The 19,489-nt window shown below is 31.7% G+C and overlaps 1 protein-coding gene and 1 non-coding gene across 2 annotated transcripts; one reads left to right on the top strand and one right to left on the bottom strand.

Annotated features, from left to right (window-relative positions):
- Window positions 1-9,897: 9,897 nt before the first annotated feature.
- TRNAN-GUU lies at window positions 9,898-9,971 on the bottom strand. Its single transcript has one exon. It is a non-coding gene; the product is annotated as a tRNA-Asn (tRNA).
- Window positions 9,972-15,080: 5,109 nt separating this feature from the next.
- LOC112505899 (egg cell-secreted protein 1.2-like) lies at window positions 15,081-15,461 on the top strand. Its single transcript, XM_025109940.1, has one exon. It carries the CDS (start codon window positions 15,081-15,083, stop codon window positions 15,459-15,461), a length of 381 nt encoding a protein of 126 aa, XP_024965708.1.
- The last annotated feature ends 4,028 nt before the right edge of the window (window positions 15,462-19,489 follow it).

Raw genomic sequence — 19,489 nt, 5'->3', positions numbered from 1 at the left:
AAAAAATGTTTGTTCCATTTTTAGTCATTTCTTTTTGTAACAATCTCCTTCTTGTCACTTTCATTCCATCATCCAATGCAGGATGCAAGCAATATTGAGAAAAAAATTGGTCATTTTTTTTGTATCCACCTCCCACGTGCCTCTTTCATTCTTTGATCCAATTGGGATTCAAACAATAATGTGAGAAAAAAATGATTTATAATGCTTAGTAGTTGTCACCAGATTATCCATGGTTATTGTTTTTATATGGATAAAGATAAATATATAAAAATATAGATTATAGATATATAAATATTGTTTTTACAACTATAACTTCTACCAATTTTATGGTGTTGATTTATTGTCAACTTTATGTTATTTTTTATATTAGTTTCTGGTATACATTTTTTTTAATAAAAGATGGTTATCCAAAAAATAAGTCAACCTAAAAGTTGCACAAACTCTCTTAGTTTTGAAAGATATCTAACTCCTTTTAATATTCACTTATTTTTTATTATTTGGTTGGTTTTGATTAAATGAAAATTATGAAGAATTTATAATTGTTTGAATGTGGATTTTTGGGATGAATTGATGTTATCTGTATCTGGTTACTTGTTATGTATACAAGTCTTGTACTGAGATTATGTGGAAAAATTTGGTAGCTATTTTTGTAATGTAGCTTTTGTATGTAGTGGGACCAAATGTGTAATTTGTATTTCATGATATATGAAATATGTGGTTATATACAAATGTGATCTTGGAGTGTTACAAGTTTTGTATCAGAGCCTGAATTTAAGAGATTTAGGTATTCAACATGATGCCTAGTCTTAAACTTATTATTTGTATATTAAGGGTCCTTGACATATGTAGATCCTTTTGAAATAAATATGATGGGTCAAAGAAATGATATGTAAGGTAAATTTAAATTACAACTGGCCAATGTAATCATGGGTTTACCAGTACATATGTGTGCTTGGATACATTATTATATTTGGAAATGTAATTATGTGAATATTAAATTTTCTAAATGACAGATGGCAAGTCAATCTAGAAGGTCTGAAAGGATCGCCCTCATAAGCCCAGACGAGAGAGAAAGTTCACCCGAAAACGTTCCTGAAAATCTTCCAGTGGGTCGGGGTAGAGGAAGAGGTCGAGGCAGGGGACGTAGAAGAGGAAGTAGTAGTCATCCTGAAGTTCGTCCAGATCAAGGTGAATTTATTCAGGAGAATATTAATGAAGAACCAATTCAACATATTGAGTATGTTACTCGTGATATGTTAGCAAATTGAGAAATACTTTGACTCATATTTTGGGAGTACCTGCCAGAGTGGAAACAAAGCGAGTAAAGATTAACATGCAAATCCAATATGCAAATACGAGAGGGAGTGATATCAAGATGTTTTTAACGTGTAAACCCCCAACTTTTTCTGGAGAAAGAGATCATTTAAAAGCAATGTGCTGGCTGAAGGAAATTGAATCAATATTTAATGCAAGTAAGTGTTCTTATGAACATCCGGTCACATTTGTCGTATATATGCTTAAGTTTAATGCTTTATATTGGTGGGACGTTGAATCTTTGGCAAAATCCAATATTTTACAAACTATGTATTGGATGGAGTGTGTTGATCGTTTCAAGGAACGATTCTGTCCTAAAGCGGCAGTAAGACAATTGGAAGAGAAATTTTTGAAGTCAGAGCAAGGTAATCAAACGGTAGAGAGAATACAGAGAAGTTCATCGAACACTTTCGTTTTGCTGAACATTATATCTCATCCGAGTCTCGTAAAGTTGAGAGGTATATTTGGAGATTAAAACCTTCGATCCGAGAATTTGTGATTACGATGAACCCCACTACTTTCCCATTGGCAGTACATGCAGCTAAAACAACTGAAAGGAATAAGAACTGGCAAGGGGAAGAAAAGGTAGTGGAAAAGAGGAGGTGAGAGGGGTCTTCAACAGAGTCTAGAAGACCAAAGTTTGTGAAAACAGAGAATCACCCGATTCAGTAATTCAGTGAACAACCCTGCCAAAGATGTCACTGTGCTCATCAAAGTGATTGTGATATGAATCAAATAGTTTGTTTCGGGTGTGGAAAATCGGGGCGCATCTCCCGAGATTGTTGGATGCCTCAACATTGCTACCAGTGTGATTCTTCAAATCACATTGCCCTCAGTTAAAGAATCCAAGACTAACTCTTGGTGGAAACACTCCAAGTACTTGTGGGGGAGTCAACATTAGGATGGATGAATCAGATAGAGCAAGGAACCGATCATTTCATACGTCGAGGGGGGAGGCAGAGGAAATTCCCAATATGGTGACAATTACATTTCTTATAAACTCAGTATATGCAAAGGTGTTATTTGATTCTGGTGCCAATTATTCGTTTGTATCACCTTTATTTGTTGGGTGTTTATACATGAAATCTGTGCCACTAGACTATGCCTTAGTTGTTGATATTGCTAACAATAGTCAAGTATATGTTACCCATGTTTTTAATAACCACCAAATTGAGGTTGAGGGGTGCGTGTTACTGATTCGTTTATTTCCGATGTCGATAAGGAAATTCGATGTTATGGTGGGAATGGATTGGTTGACAAAGAATCAGGCCAGCATTGTGTGTAATAAAAATATGATACACATTGATTTACCCGGGAAAGGACCAATTTTGATTTATGTTGATCAGTGGGATCATCACACCAACCTGATATCTTTTACGAAAGATTGAAAGTGTGTTCAGAATGGGTGCCAAAGTTTTCTGGCTTATATGGTCGATACAAAGAAAGAGAAAGGTAAACAAGAATCCATTCCAATCGTTTGTGAATATCCCGAGGTATTTCCTGATGAATTGACTAGTTTACCTCCTGACCAATCAATTGAGTTTAAAATTGATCTAACGCCCAAGGCGGCACCAATGGCTAGGGCACCATACCGTTTGGCACCATTTGAATTGAAGGAGTTAATGACCCGGCCGAAAGAGTTGCTTGACAAGGGCTTTATTAGGTCGAATACATCTCTTTGGGGTACTCCCATTTTATTTGTCAAAAAGAAAGACGAGAGGATGAGAATGTGTATCGACTATTGAGAGTTGAATAAACTGACTATAAAGAAAAAATATCATTTTCCAAGAATAGATGGTTTATTTGATCAACTAGTTGTGGCCAGTTACTTCTCCAAAATCGATTTGCGATTAGGATATCATCAGTTGAAAGTCAGGGACAAAGATATTGCTAAAACTGCGTTTTGAACTAGATATGGACATCATGAGTTTTTGGTCATGTTGTTCGGTCAAACCAATGCTCTAGCAGAGTTCATGAATTTGATGAATAGGGTATGTAACAAATATCTTGATAAATGTGTTATTGTATTTCCTGATAATATTCTTATATACTCACAATCAGAAGCTGAGCATGTTGAACATCTTTATCTAATTCTTAAACTTTTAAAGAGAGAAAAATTGTACAGAAAGCTATCAAAAGTAAGAGTTGATCCTGCAAAGGTTGAGGCTATTGAAAGATGAGAAGTACCGAGAACACCCACCGATATTCGTAGTTTCTTGGGTTTAACGGGGAACTATCGAAAATTTATTCAAGACTTCTCACGCATCGCAGCACCTTAGACCAAACTAACAAGAAAAAGCGTTACGTATGAATGGGAAGATGATCAGATTAAAGCTTTCTAGTTATTAAGAGATCGATTATGCAGTGCTCTAATATTATCGCTACTAGATGGGTCGGAAAATGTTGTGGTATACGGGATGCTTCGAAGTTGGGTCTGGGATGTGTATTGATGCAGCAGGGGAAAGTTATCGCATATGCTTCCAGATAATTGAAGGATCATGAGAAACAGTACCCTACATACGATATGGAGCTTGTTGTCGTTGTTTTCGCTTTAAAGATTTGGAGACATTATCTATTAGGAACTAAATGTCAGATTTATACTGATCATAAGAGTCTTCAACATTTATTTAACTAGAAGTAATTGAATATGCGGCAAAGACGATGCATCGAACTGGTGAACGATTATTATTATGAAATTCTTTATCACCTCAGGGAAGCAAATGTGTTAGATGATGCGCTTAGCAAAAAAGAAAAGAGTAGAACGATTAAAGCCACAACGTTAAAGCAAACCTAATCCCTAACATTTTTAACGAGATTTTGAGATGTCAAAATGAAGCAGTTAAGGAAGAAAATTTCAAAGCTGAAAGAGTTGGAGGAATATTATCAAACCTGACAAAGAATGATAGAGGAATTCTATGTTTCTAAGATAAAATCTGAGTGCCACGTTTTGGGAATAACTGCGAGTTAATTCTAGACAAAAGTCATAGATCTCAATACTCGATTCATACATGTACCAATAAAATGTACAAAGATTTAAAATCATTCTATTGGTGGCCGGGTTTGAAGAAATATATTACAGAATACGTGGAGCGATGTTTGACGTGTCTACAGGCAAAGATTGAACATCAACGACCATATGGGAATTTGTAGTCTTTGGAAATTCTTATGTGAAAATGAGATCATATCACGATGGATTTTATCATAAAGTTGTCGCGAAATCCAAAGGGATATGATGTCATATGGGTTATTGTAAATCGTCTAATGAAATCTGCACACTTTCTACCGATTAAAGAGAGTTATCCTTTAGAAAGGCTTGCGTATATTTTCATCAAGAAAACAGTGACTTGTCATGTTGTTCCCTTATCAATTGTTTCAAATAGAGACAGTAGGTTTACCTCAAAGTTTTGGGAGAGCTTTCAAAGATCCATGGGATCTCAGATTCGGTTGAGTACGACATATCACCCTCAGACAGACGCCAGAATGAAAGAACAATTCAGACCCTCGAAGACATGTTGAGAGCTTGTATCATCGACTGTGGGGGATCATGATAGAATTATCTGTCTTTGATTGAATTTGCTTAGAATAACAGTTACCATTTCAACATCCAAACGACACTGTATGAGGTTTTGTATGCCATAAAGTGTAAAACGTTGTTGTGTTGGAATGAAGTGGGGGGAAACAATTAGTTGGTCCAGAGATTATTCAGATAACAACTCAAAAGATAGATCAAATCCAAGAAAAAAATAAAGACAACTCAGGACCGACAAAAGAGCTATGCCGACAGATGCCGAAAACCAATTGAGTTTCTGGTAGAAGATTTCGTGATGCTGAAAGTTTTTCCGTAGAAGGGTATTGTATGGTTTGAGAAAAGAGGTAAACTTAGTTCAAGATACATTGGGTCGTTCAGAATCTGTAAAATGATTAGTACAATAGCGTATTAGTTAGAGTTTCCTGAAGAACTCGACGCTATTCACAACATTTTCCATGTTTCAAACTTGTGAAAGTGTTTGGCTGATCCAAATATGATTGTACCACTACCGAAGGTTCAGATTGATAATAAGTTGAATTTCATGGAAACCCCAGAGGCTGTCACTAACCGGAAGACAAAAGTATTGAAGAATAAAAAAATCAGTCTGGTGAAAGTCCAGTGGCGTATTCATAAGGGTCAAGAAGCTACTTGGAAACTAGGGTCGAAGATGATAGCTAAATACTCTCAGTTGTTTGATTGAATGAATTTTGGGACAGAATTCTTTTGAGGGGGGATAACGTGATAACCGAGTTTATCAGTTATAAAGTTCGGGGTTGTTTTCGAATAATGGTGGTAAGTTGAGGGATTTATTTGGTTAATGTGCTTAAATTGTTTTTAAACCCCACCGCCTCTTAATTGTTTGTGTTTGTTATTTGAGATAATTATTTTATCTCATTGGGGTTGAGAAAGTAAAAAAGAAAGAAAAGTGGGTAAAAAGTTATGTGTGTTCTTGAGTGCGAAGCAAAATCGAAACCAAAAAGGCAAGAAAGAAGTTGATTATGTGATTCTTGTTTTAGATATTTGTCGTTGTTTATCTATTTCTTTGTGATCATAAAGTGAGTTTTAATTTATAACTTTCTATCGTACAGTGTTTGACAGAAGCATATGGTTTTATATGTGGGAAGTTTTGAAAAATGTCTCTATGCTATTTTTAGCATAATTTTATATTTTGATATGATTTTATCATCTGATTGTAATAAGGATGACATAATCAAGAGATTGATATAAAATATAATAAGGGGAACATAATTAGGAGATGGGTATATTTTGTAATAAGGATGGCATAATCAGGAGCTGAGTATATTGGGATAAAAACATAAAAAATGATGATATTTTGATCATGGGATTCTGTTATCGCATCTATATGATGCGAAGAGATTGATTTTATCGCATGAGTGTGATGCAATGAAATTGGGATAAAATTAAAGTGTTGGTTATTGCACCATTGTGATGCGACATGTTGAGTTTTTCACATCTATATGGTGTGATAAGTTACTGTTATCGCATCTTTATGGTGCGATAATGTGTGTTTATCGCATCTGTTGGATGTGACAAGTTGGGTGATCGCATTCTTGAGATGCGACAAAGGAAGTTATTGCATATAATTGATGCGAAAAATTTGGGTTATTGCAACAATGAGGTGTGATAAGCTTGATGTATTTTTATAGTTGATGCGACAAGTTATGCATAATGCGATAAATGAGTTACTTTATTGTATTGATGCGAGTGTGTTGTCTCATCATTTTGATACGACAAAAGAGGTTTATTTGATAAAATATTGTTTATTTGTTATTTATACAAATATGGGCTTTATAAAAATGTTTTGATAATTTTTACCCTGTGGTCGGTTATATTTTACACATTTAGATTTAATGAAATTGGGCCACAAAGCAAGTATACAATACGGCCCAACGTCGTCTTTCCAAGTAATAAAGTGGTACAAGTACCGGATTATCGTCCACGGAGATTGTAGCCAAAGTTAGATTAGAGTCCAATGAAAGAGATGATTTCCGATGACGATTTTGAAGGCTTTTGCTTGATTGTAAGGTGAATTAAAACAGAATACATAATATATAAAAGAAGCAAGGGTGTAAGACTTAAGGTGAGACCCAAACACAAATTCCAGCAGCCAATGCTATAGGAATGCTATAGCAAGCAGTGTTTCGAAACTAAGTTCCACCATCTATTTTGAAGGCATTCCTCTCGGACTTCACCATTGCACTATCTTATAGCTTTCCACCCATATATCTATGTGGTGTCCGGACCGGGGATAGTGACACGATGTGTTTTCAAAATATATGGATAAACAAATCTCTTTGTTAAAAATCACTCTCTCGAGTCGATTCCCATATCATTCGAGTTGGCGTGTTCTTGATAGTTCATCTCTGAATCTATCATACTTTGACACTTTCGAAGAGTGACCAACCCGTCGGGAGTTAAGTTTTGAAAAACATAAATGACAAGYCTCCTTGTCGGCAAYYTTCTCAAGKCTACCTCTTATGTCATTCAAGTTGACGTGCTTATTAATGGCTTATCTCTAAGTCCATTGCACTTTAACACTTTCAAAGTGATCAACCCGTCAAGAAGTGTGTTTGGTTTTATAAAAACTCGAATGAAACAATGGAACGCCGTTTACGAAAACACTTAGCTACTTTCGTTTGGTTTGAAAATCTCACTTTTCTGTCTCACACCCAAGCTATAAAAGCTTAGATATTCATAACGAAAAGTAAAAAAATAAATGACGGAAAATAAAGACATAAACGTAAATTGCGTAAAGTAAAYRACGAGAAAATAAATGACGAGAAAGTAAATAACGAGAAAATAAATGACGGGAATGTAAATTGCGAGAATGTAAATGACGAGAATGTAAATTGCAGAAATTAAAGAACGAAAGTAAATAACAAGAAACGTAAAGGAACATAAAATAAAGAACAAGAAATTAAAAGATGAAGGCTTAAATTCTAGAACTTGGATTTCTCAAAAGTTACTTTCAAAATCAGCCCTAACTAGCTGATTTTGATCTTGAATATATGTTATATGGTGTGTGGAAATCACAAGGCTAAGCCCCCTATTTATACCCAAAGCCTTGCACAAAACAACAAAGGTATTAACCACTAGATAATGTCCAAAAGTTAATAAAATGGAATCTTAAGTACAAGATGACATCTTAATTCAAAAATCCCTGATTTAAAAAATCTTCCAGCTATAATCCAGTTGTCCTCCATTCAGCATCCAAAAATCAGCAGCTTAATCGTTAAGCTCTCGTAAAACCGTGCACGTAACAAGTGGTTGCTGCTGCAATGTTGTAGCATCAGACTGTTTTAGCAAAAATTCTCTGTTAGCTTGTATCTTTGCATCCCAACAAGTTTAACCACAATATTTTTAGCTCCATAACAAATGTATACAGAAATAAACCAAAATGACTCAAAGTGAGAATGAAAGGAAACTAATTTTAACTAAAAAGACGTAAAACGGATGCATTATGTGTTGAATTCTCAACACATGTCACCCTGTAGTAGCAATCAATAGGATTTCTCAATAGATCTTATGGTTTAACCCTCATTTTGGTGTATTAAAATGTGCATTACAGGTCGAGCACAATCAGATGATAAGGGGAAAGGAAAATTATGGAGAATTTATGATTGCTTGAATGTGGATTTTTGGGATGAATTGATGTGATATGTACTTGATTACTTGTTATGTATATAAGTCTTATACTAAGACTATGTGAAAAAATTTGGTAGCTACTTTTGTAATGTAACTTTATATTTAGTGGGACCAAATGTGTAATTTGTATTTCACGATATATGAAATATGTGGTTATATGCAAATGTGATCTTGGGGTGTTACAAAGCACCACCTATTATCAATCAGAAATGAAATAAAACTTCAGACCTCAACACATCCTAAAAAACAAATGACAAGTTAGCACCAAACCAAAACCAACCAACATATGTACCAACTATACCAATTAAATTGGTACGAATTACAGTCGGTTGGCAGTACTGTACCAAATATGCAAACTCGGTTAGTACACGATACATACCATGGTATCGACTTTTTAATTATTTTTAAATTAAATTAATTAGTTATGAATATGATTATTGATTTTTGAGTTTTATATTATCGACATTCTTGTTTGGGTATTTGAATGTTTGGAAGTTTTATTTCTTGCAATAAAAACCTTAAACATTATATTTATAACTTGCAACCTCAAAAAACATCACTTGGAATTTGAAGAAAATGACACATTTTCATGTATGTGATTTCAAGTTGATACAAGACCAGTACCAACTGAAAAAATTCGGTATCAAGTATAATTGGTTAGTATACGGTATATAATTGATATGTAAAATTATATACCGTATACTAACTTAGTATACGGTATATAATTTTACATATCAATTACTCTTGATTGATACATAATAGCAGGGAAAAAAACCTTAATATCGTATTAAGTTCACTCTAAAGATGCATACAACGATGCTTGTTATTTTAGTATTTTTGAGTCTATTGAATTAATTTATTGACATATGTTATTCTTTTACTTCCGTGTACGTTGAAAGCTTACATACCGATAACGCATTAAATTTACATACTGAAAATGCATTAAATTTCGATTTAATTTTTATCAAATATGGGAATGTTTAACGATCAAATGACTTTCTCATTTCGTATACAAATTCTTTACTTTGTATTAAACAATGCTAAAATGGTAATTGAGTAATATAAGTAAATTAATCCTATTTTTTTTTTCTAAAAATTTATAATAAAAAATATTTTGATAATTTTTTTTATTAACCAGGATATCGAACCTGCTATGCGAGCCGATTAATCTCAGAGCGACCACCTGCTTTACAGATAGTCCGGAGTCACCGTATTTGAACCTCCGTGGCAAAGGATTTTTATTCCTCTTTGGATTTGAATCTGGGACCTCTTGTTACTTTTGATCTTTGAGTCAAGCTCAAACCAATCAGGCACCACCTTTATGGTTTAAAAATATTTGAGTCAAGCTCAAACCAATCAGGCACCACCTTTATGGTTTAAAAATATTACGCTAGAAGGAGGGCTTGAACCTCCGACCTTGTGGTTAACAGCCACACGCTCTAACCAACTGAGCTATTCCAGCTTTATTTTTTTTTAATATTAATTAGATTTAAAACCTTCTAAATGTGTGTTGTAATAAATTTATAGAACGTTTTTGGGCGTCCTAACAAGTTTTTAGAACATTTTTATAGAAAAAACATCGTATTAGCTATTTACCCGACACTATTTGAAAAAAGGTTCTATAAAAATATGCGTGCATATGACACTTCTCAAAATATTCTATGAAATAGTTAATATGATGCTTTATATTAAAAGTGTCCTTAAAATCTCACCCAAAAGTGTCTATAAGCTTATTACAACACTCCTGTATATAAAACGTTTTATTTTGCTAAATCTTATAAACCGATCTATTGAGACACCTAAAAATTGTTAACTTCTAATAACCCAATTTTATTATATTGATTCATGACAACAATTATGTATATAAAATGTGGGGGTGTTTGGTTAGAGGTATTAAACTGTTTGAGAATAATAATGAAATAAACTGTTTGATTTTATCTATACTATATTATAAAGCATTTGACAAAAACTCTTAAAAACCATTTTTTATGCATGAAGTACTGTATATTGATGTTTATTACTTAAAATTCAAGATTACAAGTAAATTATGTATAAGTACAATTTATTAAAGTTCCATGTTTGAATTCGTGTAACTAACTGTAGATAAACACAATCAAATAGAGGATAAAAATCTCATTTTAAAATATAAAAGATCTAAAATACAATTAGGATAATTATTGAGTTCTAACAAAATAATTAACTATTATCTTTAAAAAAAAATTATATTATTAAACCAAATATAAATTACTTCGTTATTGAACTTCAATTAAATTATAATTAAAAAAATGAATTAAAAATTTTACAAAAATGAGGATTTTTAAATAGTTGATTTGATACTAATATCGATATATTTTTGTCAAATTTTGATGACATCTTCAAATTTATATTTTTATTCAAAAATAAGAACATAATCTTTTTTTTCAAAATCACATAAGACCATATTATAACATCGATTGAGATAAAGAATAAAATGAAATATTAAAATCAAGATGCATCTCGCTGCATTGCACGAATACCCTTCTAGTATAATATAATGAGTTCATTCCTCCTCCATAAAACCAACTTTTCATTAGAGGAATGAAAAGTCACTTCCATTTTTAATCCCTGTGATTTTCATTTTTATTTCTCAAACTGAACCAAGAGCCCTCCATATTAGAATGAAAAGTAGAGTTTACTTGAATTTATGGTAAAATTGAAATAATAAAAAGAAATTGAGAGGTCGTTTACATAAACACTTATCCGGATTAATATGGATGCACAATCAGCACTGTTTTAACTCCAAGTTAAACGTTTTTATTTTACCATGTTCTACAAGCACAAACTTTTATGATTGAGGTAATGCAATATTTATCAAAATTTGCTGCTCAGCTGGAAAATGGGCATGCTGATTTTATCTAAATACAAGATAAGTCTCGGGTTTGATCTCAGGCTCCTCTGCGATCCTCGGCTGCTGAGTTAGTCGAAAAATGCAAAAAATCTGCCTTGATAAGCTCACAATTATTGTATATGTCTGGAATTGAATCAAACCCTGAACAGATGAGATATTCCACCACATCCTCAAGATCTCAACCAATAGGGCATAACCCGTGGTTCTCATTACTCCCTTCATGACTTCGTCACGGATAATTAAACCATTAATTTATCGTGTTAGACTAATACACTTGCACATAATTAATACACATTCACAATTAAACATTACGTTTCTTCACGTATTAGAAATTCTCGAGTATAAATCAAGTCATAATTTATGAAATCCAACCTAAAAGATTTGCATTTTAATTAATCCATGGGTGGTTCAAAAATCTTAGTTTCATTTTCATTTTCATTCTCATGCATTTGCATGGCAATGGTGGTAGCCCTAGCTAACCAAGGACCAACTTTCGATCTCGACTCACCACAAAAGGCGAGCATCATAGACTGTCGAGCTGCGTTTTTGAGCATAGGAGATTGTTTTCTCGAAGCCAGAAGAGCTTATTCACGTGGTGAAACTCGAATCCTTCCGGGCCCAGTTTGTTGTAGAGCTGCTCAAGAATTGAATTCAGGGTGTTGGCCAAATATTTTCTTTGGTTTTAATCCATTTTATCCTCCGATTCTTCAAATTTTTTGTTCTGGGTATCAAATTGGACCGCCACGAGGCCCTTCGGTGCAGCCCAAGCTGGGGAACAAATAGGAATTGGTCTTAATTAACCACACATATATCTGAAAGTGAATTAAAGCAGTGAGATCGATCTCAGCGTCATCTTTCCAAAGAGTGTAATCTAATATGAAGTAAATAGTTATTTTAGCAGTTTGACTGTGCAAATGCTATGCATTTTGTGCCGTTAAAACAATACTTTAACTTACTTGAGTATGACTACTACACACACACACACACACACACACACACATATATATATATATATATATATATATATGTGGAATATGTATTATTTAATAATGAATAATGGTTGAAAATATTTCATTATGTGTATATCACATGATTATATATAACGCGAGAATACCTATATCATATGTGATTTTTGGCTAAAATCATATTTGATTTAGGTCCGGTCACCAAACTTTCAGGTGCATGCCTGTCTTTTGATTGAACATGAACCGAATGTGATTTTTAGTCTTAGATCACATCTGATATAGACCTTGTTCTCTCTTATTTTAACTACGTTTTTATTTGAATATTAGTATCCTTTTCTTAACCATAAGGGTGGTGCATGATTAGTTTGAATTTGGGCTCAAAAGGTCAAAAGTCCCTGGAAGTCCCAAGTTCAAAAATCCAAGGAGAACAAAAATCCCTTTGTGGACACGTTGGTTCAAATGCGGTGTAATCACGAAACAGATGGTCGTCCTGTAATTAGTCAGCTCGAATAACGAGTTGAATATTCGGGTTAATAATTTTCTTTCTTCTGAATTTGCAATGTCAAAAAAATATTGCCTTAAAAAGACAGTTTGCGACAGGGAATTCCATCAATTGAAGTATTGCCTTCTAAATTTGGAGGTATAAATGTAACTTATTTTGTTTCATATTTTATGAAACTTAAAAACTTAAATTTTGATGTTTATAATAAAACATTTCAAACAAAAAATTAAATTTAATAACATTTTTAAGAATGATTTTTTTAATTTGTTTATAAACTTAGGGGTCATTTACTCAAATACTTACCCGATAAGCGTTTATCTGTAGGAGTCAACACTATGATCTATTTTACCAGATAAGATTGTATTATATTAAAACGGTATCGTATGCAACAATTTACCCGGTTAACGCTTACCCGGATAAGAGTCATCACCATCACTTACCGAGTAAGACCTTCTATCCTTATTATCGTTCTTACCGAGTAAGATTTTCAGCCATTGTCATGTGCATCAGGTGAGGAAAGTTATCCGATCCACACTTACCGGGTAAGTATAAAGTAAACGACCCCTTGTTAATTAAACCATGCGATATATTATGTAGATTCCTCAAAATCGAGCTTTTGAAAGTAAAAAAAAAATACGTTGTATTTTCATTCATTTTGTCATACATAAAAATACCCTTTTTCAATGAAGGTTTCTATTTCTGAATGCAACAAATCTATGAGCAAAGAATTTCGTATTTAGCTGCAAATAATGAACACATTATTTTCATATAAATATAAAATATTATTATATATTTTGTAAGAATTAAGGATTTTAAATAGATTATAATTAAAGATGTAATACAAAAAGAATTCAAGTGGAAGTGCTTAATTAATACTCATTTATGGCATTGCTTAAATAACTGTGTTTTTCTTTTCCAAATCTTTCTAAAACTGTTTTCATATATACCATATATCATTTACAACTATAAATGCATATATATATATATATATATATATATATATATATATACACACACAAAAAAAAAACAAAAAATATAAAAAAGAAAGAAATAGGAAAGAGAGGATTCGAGAGGCCCGTAAGGATCAAGATAAAGACGAATGAGTCAACTTGATATTTTGGTATTATCGTAACAAAGAAGAACTTTCAGATTCTTTTATTCGTATCTTCAGAGCAGATTGAATTGGAAAGTAAGAAGTTTAAAACTTTCTATTACATATCCGGTCCAACAACCAGTATTTTGGTGTTTTTGCTTGAGTTGTACGAGATGAAAGTTTCATATACGGTTCTTAGAGGGAGGATCGTGGTAAGTATGATGGTTCTAATGATAATCCTACATGTATTTTCGTGTCTTTTCTGTTCAATAAAAAATGAAAAATTATAATTCTATAGGGAGTGGATGTGCAGAGTTTCAAATGAATTGGCTTATTTGAAAAAGACAATTTTAGTAAAATTGAACTGTCTCAATTACATGGCAATCACACCAAAAATTCGAGTTCCTTTTGGATTTCCTTCTTGATCAATCACAACTGCAACATTATCATCATATCGTATTATCATACTGTTGTCACGTTTAAGTTCTTTACAAGTACAGACAAGTACAACTCTGACCACTTATGATCTTTCTAAAAGCATGTTTGGGACTGCGTCTTTGATCGCAACAACAATAACATCACCAATATGAGCATATTAACAGTTGCTAGCTCCTATGAGGGGCTTTAAATTAGTAGAAATGATCAAAGAGTACTTCTCACGGAGTTATTTGTTTCGATCTCCATTTTTCTACCTGTAATAGGTATATATATATATATATATATAGGGTATATTTCTTTTACAACCTTGTGCATTTGTACAATCTTTGCAACCCAATTAATTGAGATATTTATAGAAATGATTGGAGTTCATTTATTATGATTTGAATATTTATGGAATATGAATAGAGTTTATTAATTATGATTAATACTTTATATTAGGAAACAATTAATTGATTAAAAATTGAATGGTTGATATGAGGGTTGTATAGGGTGTAGGAATGACAAATGGTGTAGAATAACATCCCTCTCTCTCTATATATATATATAAGTTCATAAATAACATTAAAGAATTTTTTTTGAATGAATAAATTCGTTAAAAACCTCCCCACCAAAAAACACCTATAAATACCACCATTTTCTTTCGCTTTCAACCAAAACTCTCACAAATACATTCATCATCATCCATGGCTTTTCGAAAATCATCGATATCGGTTCTCGTCGTTTCTTTGTTTGCAACACTGCTAGTCTTTTCGCCATCAGGACTAGCTCAAGACCTAACACCAGGGTTTGGGTTCAATCCACCACCTTCCCTACCGCCGTTGGAACAATGTTGGTTGTCTATAGAAGAGATCGGAGGTTGTTATTCTGAGGTTTATACTGCTTTCTTGAACGGAACAATAGGAACAACCATCGGCCCTGCATGTTGTCTTGCCATCAAGGACATAACTACCGATTGTTGGCTCCACATGTTTCCTAATGCCCCAACTTTCCCTTCCTTACTAGATAACTACTGCAAACGCTATCAGGTTGGACCACCAACCTCTTCCAATGAACCCGATAACTAATTATAATCAAAGCATGCATGCACCACGTGGCTATGGCTAGCCGGATTTTCGATTTAAGGTTTTATTATTACTCTTTAATTAGATCATTATATTTATCAGTTTCTTTTAATTTGCCGATGTTGGAAAACCGTATTAGTGTTCCTATCTTATAAGAGTTTATTTCTACGTTATGTAATTCACTTTTATTATTATAATCTAGAGTTTTTTAATATGTTAACAAATTAATGTGGATTTTCATTTTCATTTATGGTTATGATATATATATATATATATATATATATATATATATATATATATGTTTTTGATTAACCTGGATATCCAACCTGTTATGCGAGCCGACTAATTACAGGGCGACCACCTGCTTTGCAGATAGCCCGAAGTCACCGCATTTGAACCTCCTGGCCACAAGGAGATTTCTATTCCTCATTGGATTTGAACCTGGGACCTCTTGGTACTTTTGACCTTTGGAGCCAAGTTCAAACCAATCAAGCACCACCCTTGTGGTTGTTATGATACATTATTGATAACATGGACCAAGGGTTTTTTGTGAGACCCGTAAGACCAATTCTCGACCATTGAATTAGATCTACAATCTGAATATTTATAATCACAAAATTGCCACGAGACTTCTCAATAATCACAAAATTGCCACTGTGTAACGTTAGATCATTAGCTTATAAAGTTGATCAATGAACATAAATTAATCTTACAATTCTCACAAAAAAACGTTGATCTCACATGAACCCAACCCAGAATATCAGACAGTTAATTATATGTGGAATTTAATCATTTATATCTTCTCAAACCATCATGTTCAAACACATGGTCAATTAAGTATGCATATTCATAAAAACACTCTGAAGAAATCGTCAACATTTTTTTTAAAATCAAGGTTTTGGTGATTTTTATTCCAACAGATTTTCCAAAACATTCAACCTATTTGACTGAAATGATTTTCAGTCATTCTACCAATGAGATTGCTTGAAATTAAATATTTAAGAGAAAGAAAAAATATTTTACTAATATAATTAATAGTGTAATATTCAAAACAACAGGCTTTGTACAGTGTTCATAGACCACCGTCACTCCATTATGATATTCATAACCAAAACCCAAGAAGATGCCTAATATACGGCAAACGCAACAAATAAACACATTAATAAGGCTCAAATCGAAAACCTGAATTAACCGACATAGGAATGGTGTTAAACCACCTCGATTATTTCAAAAACCACTCAATAGTATACCTAAAGCAAACCCCTAAAACAATGCTTCGAACCTACCTCAAATCAAGAAACAAAGGAAAAAATCAACAAGGCATAAAACAGTTCTTGACGTGACTTGTGTCGTGACTAAAGTCGCTTGAGCGACTGTTTGACAATTCCAAACTCGCCACAAATGCAAATTTTCCCATCCAGGTTTTCCAAAGTCGATTTAAAAGTCTTAAAGCATAAAAATCAAAGTCCAAAACCATTTTAAACATCAATCTGACTACAAATCACGGATTAATCCATCTAAACCCATAAAAAACTATGAATCTAAACTTCTAAACTTGAAATCCTTAAATAATTAATAATAGATTTTTCTAGTATTTTTTAACAAATCCAAATATTATAATAGACTTGGGATCATGTGAGACCAAGGGTTTTTCGTAAGACCCGTAAGACCAATTATCAACCTTTAGATTAGATCTACAATTTGAACATTCATAATCACAAAATTACCACGAGACTTCTCTATAATCACAAAATTGCCACCATGCAACTTTATACCATTAGATTATTAGCTTATAAAGCTAATCAATGAACATAAATTGGTCTTACGGGTCTCACGAAAAACCCTTGGTCTCACGTGAACCCAACCCATATAATCAATTTGAAATTCTTTTAATCAATATAACATATTTTTTATTTTTTTTAACCATCTTATTTGTATTAGTTAATATTTATATTATTAAAAATTTGTTTCAATTATATTTTAAAATACTATAATTGATTAATTTTTCAAGATGCCCACTTTGATTATTTTACATTCTTATTAGCTAGTTTTGTCAAACATGATTTGTTAATCAACTAGCTTATAGCTACCAGTTAATTTGTCAAACATAACGTAAATTTAGGAGAATAGCGACTAAAAGACCATTCAGTATTGGAAAATGTCTATTTCAACCAATTTCCCTGATAAAAAGTTATGAAGGTGCAAAATAAAATTTGCAATTTAAGCATTAAACCTGAGATCTGTACCAAAAAATGATTTGTCACTTTCAACCAACTTATTCACATATTGACAATAAAAGGAACAAATAGGTCTCCTGAAAAAAGTCCAATTTCTTGCTTTCTTTTTGGTGGGTATAAGATTCTTTTTATGACCTTTTCAATTATATAGTTTATGAAAAATTGATCGATAATATATATATATATATATATATATATATATATATGGTATATCTCAAATGCAACCATGTCTATTTTTACAATTAATACAACCCAATTAATTGAGATATTTATGAAAATGATGAGAGTTCATTTATTATAATTTGAATATTTGTGCATAATGACTAAAGTTCATTAATTATGATCAATATTTTATATTAGAAAACAATCAAAACTTTTATGAAATAACATATTAATCAAATTGAATAGACAGTTGAGATTGAGTTGTATTAATTGTACAAATGCAAAATATTGCATAATAACTAACCCTCCTCTCTTTATATATATACTTATATAATCAAATGATACTTTGTCGATAATGATATCAATTATATTATTCAATTTTGATTGAACTGACCAATATAAATCGATTAATTTAAAACAATAAAAAGAATTGAAAAATAATAATTTAATAAAACATTAGAAAATCACTTTAATTCTAATAACTATTTCCTTTTTCTTCATTACAATGTTAATTATATTATTAAAATATTTTATAAATTTTATTATAAAAATATATGAAAACAATTCTAATATATACATATATATATATATGGTTGGGTTCACGTTAGACCAAAGGTTTTTCGTAAGATCCGTAAGACCAATTTATATTTATTGATCTACTTTATAAACTAATGATCTAATGGTCTGAAATTGCACAATGACAATTTTGTGATTACTGAGAAGTCTCGTGACGTTTATGAATGTTCAGATTGTCAGATTGTAGATCTAATCCAAAGGTTGAGAATTGGTCTTACGAGTCTCACGAAAAACCATTGGTCTCACATGATCCCAAGTCTATATATATATATATATATATATATATATATATATACTAGAAGAGTACTCACGCAATGCAGCGAGATACATCTCGATTTTACTGTTCTATTTTATTATTTGTCAATGTCGATGTTATAATACGATTTTATGTGTTTTTAAGAAAGCAATAATGATTTTATTTTTGAATAAAATTTAAGTTTGAAGATATCATAAAAATTTGAAAAAAAAATATCAATGTTAATATCAAATCAACTATTTAAAAGTTCTCATAAAAAGTAATTTTTTAATTATAATTTAATATAAGTTTAATAATGAAATAATTTATTTTTGGTTTAGTAATTTAACATTTTTATAAAGATAATAATTTAAGTATTCTGTTAGAACTCAATGATTATCTAATTATATTTTATATTTTTTATATTTAAAATGATATGTTTATCTTGTATTTGATTATGTTTATCTGCAGTTAGTTATACAAATTCAAATATGAAGCTTTAATAAGTTATACTTACGTACAATCTACTTGAAATCTTGAATTTTAAATAATATGCATTAATAAACAGTACTTTACGTATAAAAAATGATTTTTAACTTTTTTTATCAAATGTTTTATAATATAATGTGTATATATATATATATATATATATATATATATATATAGGGAAGGGTTCAAACGAGAACTCCTGTGATTTACGAAAACGCGAGAACAACTCAGTAACCACATATTGTGATAAAAAATAAAATTAAAAGATTTTAAAAATTAAAATTAAAATTTAAAAAGATTCAAAAAAATTTAAAATTAAAAGGGTAATAATG

The sequence above is a fragment of the Cynara cardunculus genome (genome assembly GCF_001531365.2).
Source record: "Cynara cardunculus var. scolymus isolate 2C chromosome LG 2, CcrdV1, whole genome shotgun sequence".
Taxonomy (NCBI): Eukaryota; Viridiplantae; Streptophyta; class Magnoliopsida; order Asterales; family Asteraceae; genus Cynara; species Cynara cardunculus.
The sequence above is the reverse complement of the archived record's forward strand: the minus strand, read 5'-3'. Positions and strand labels throughout refer to the sequence as shown.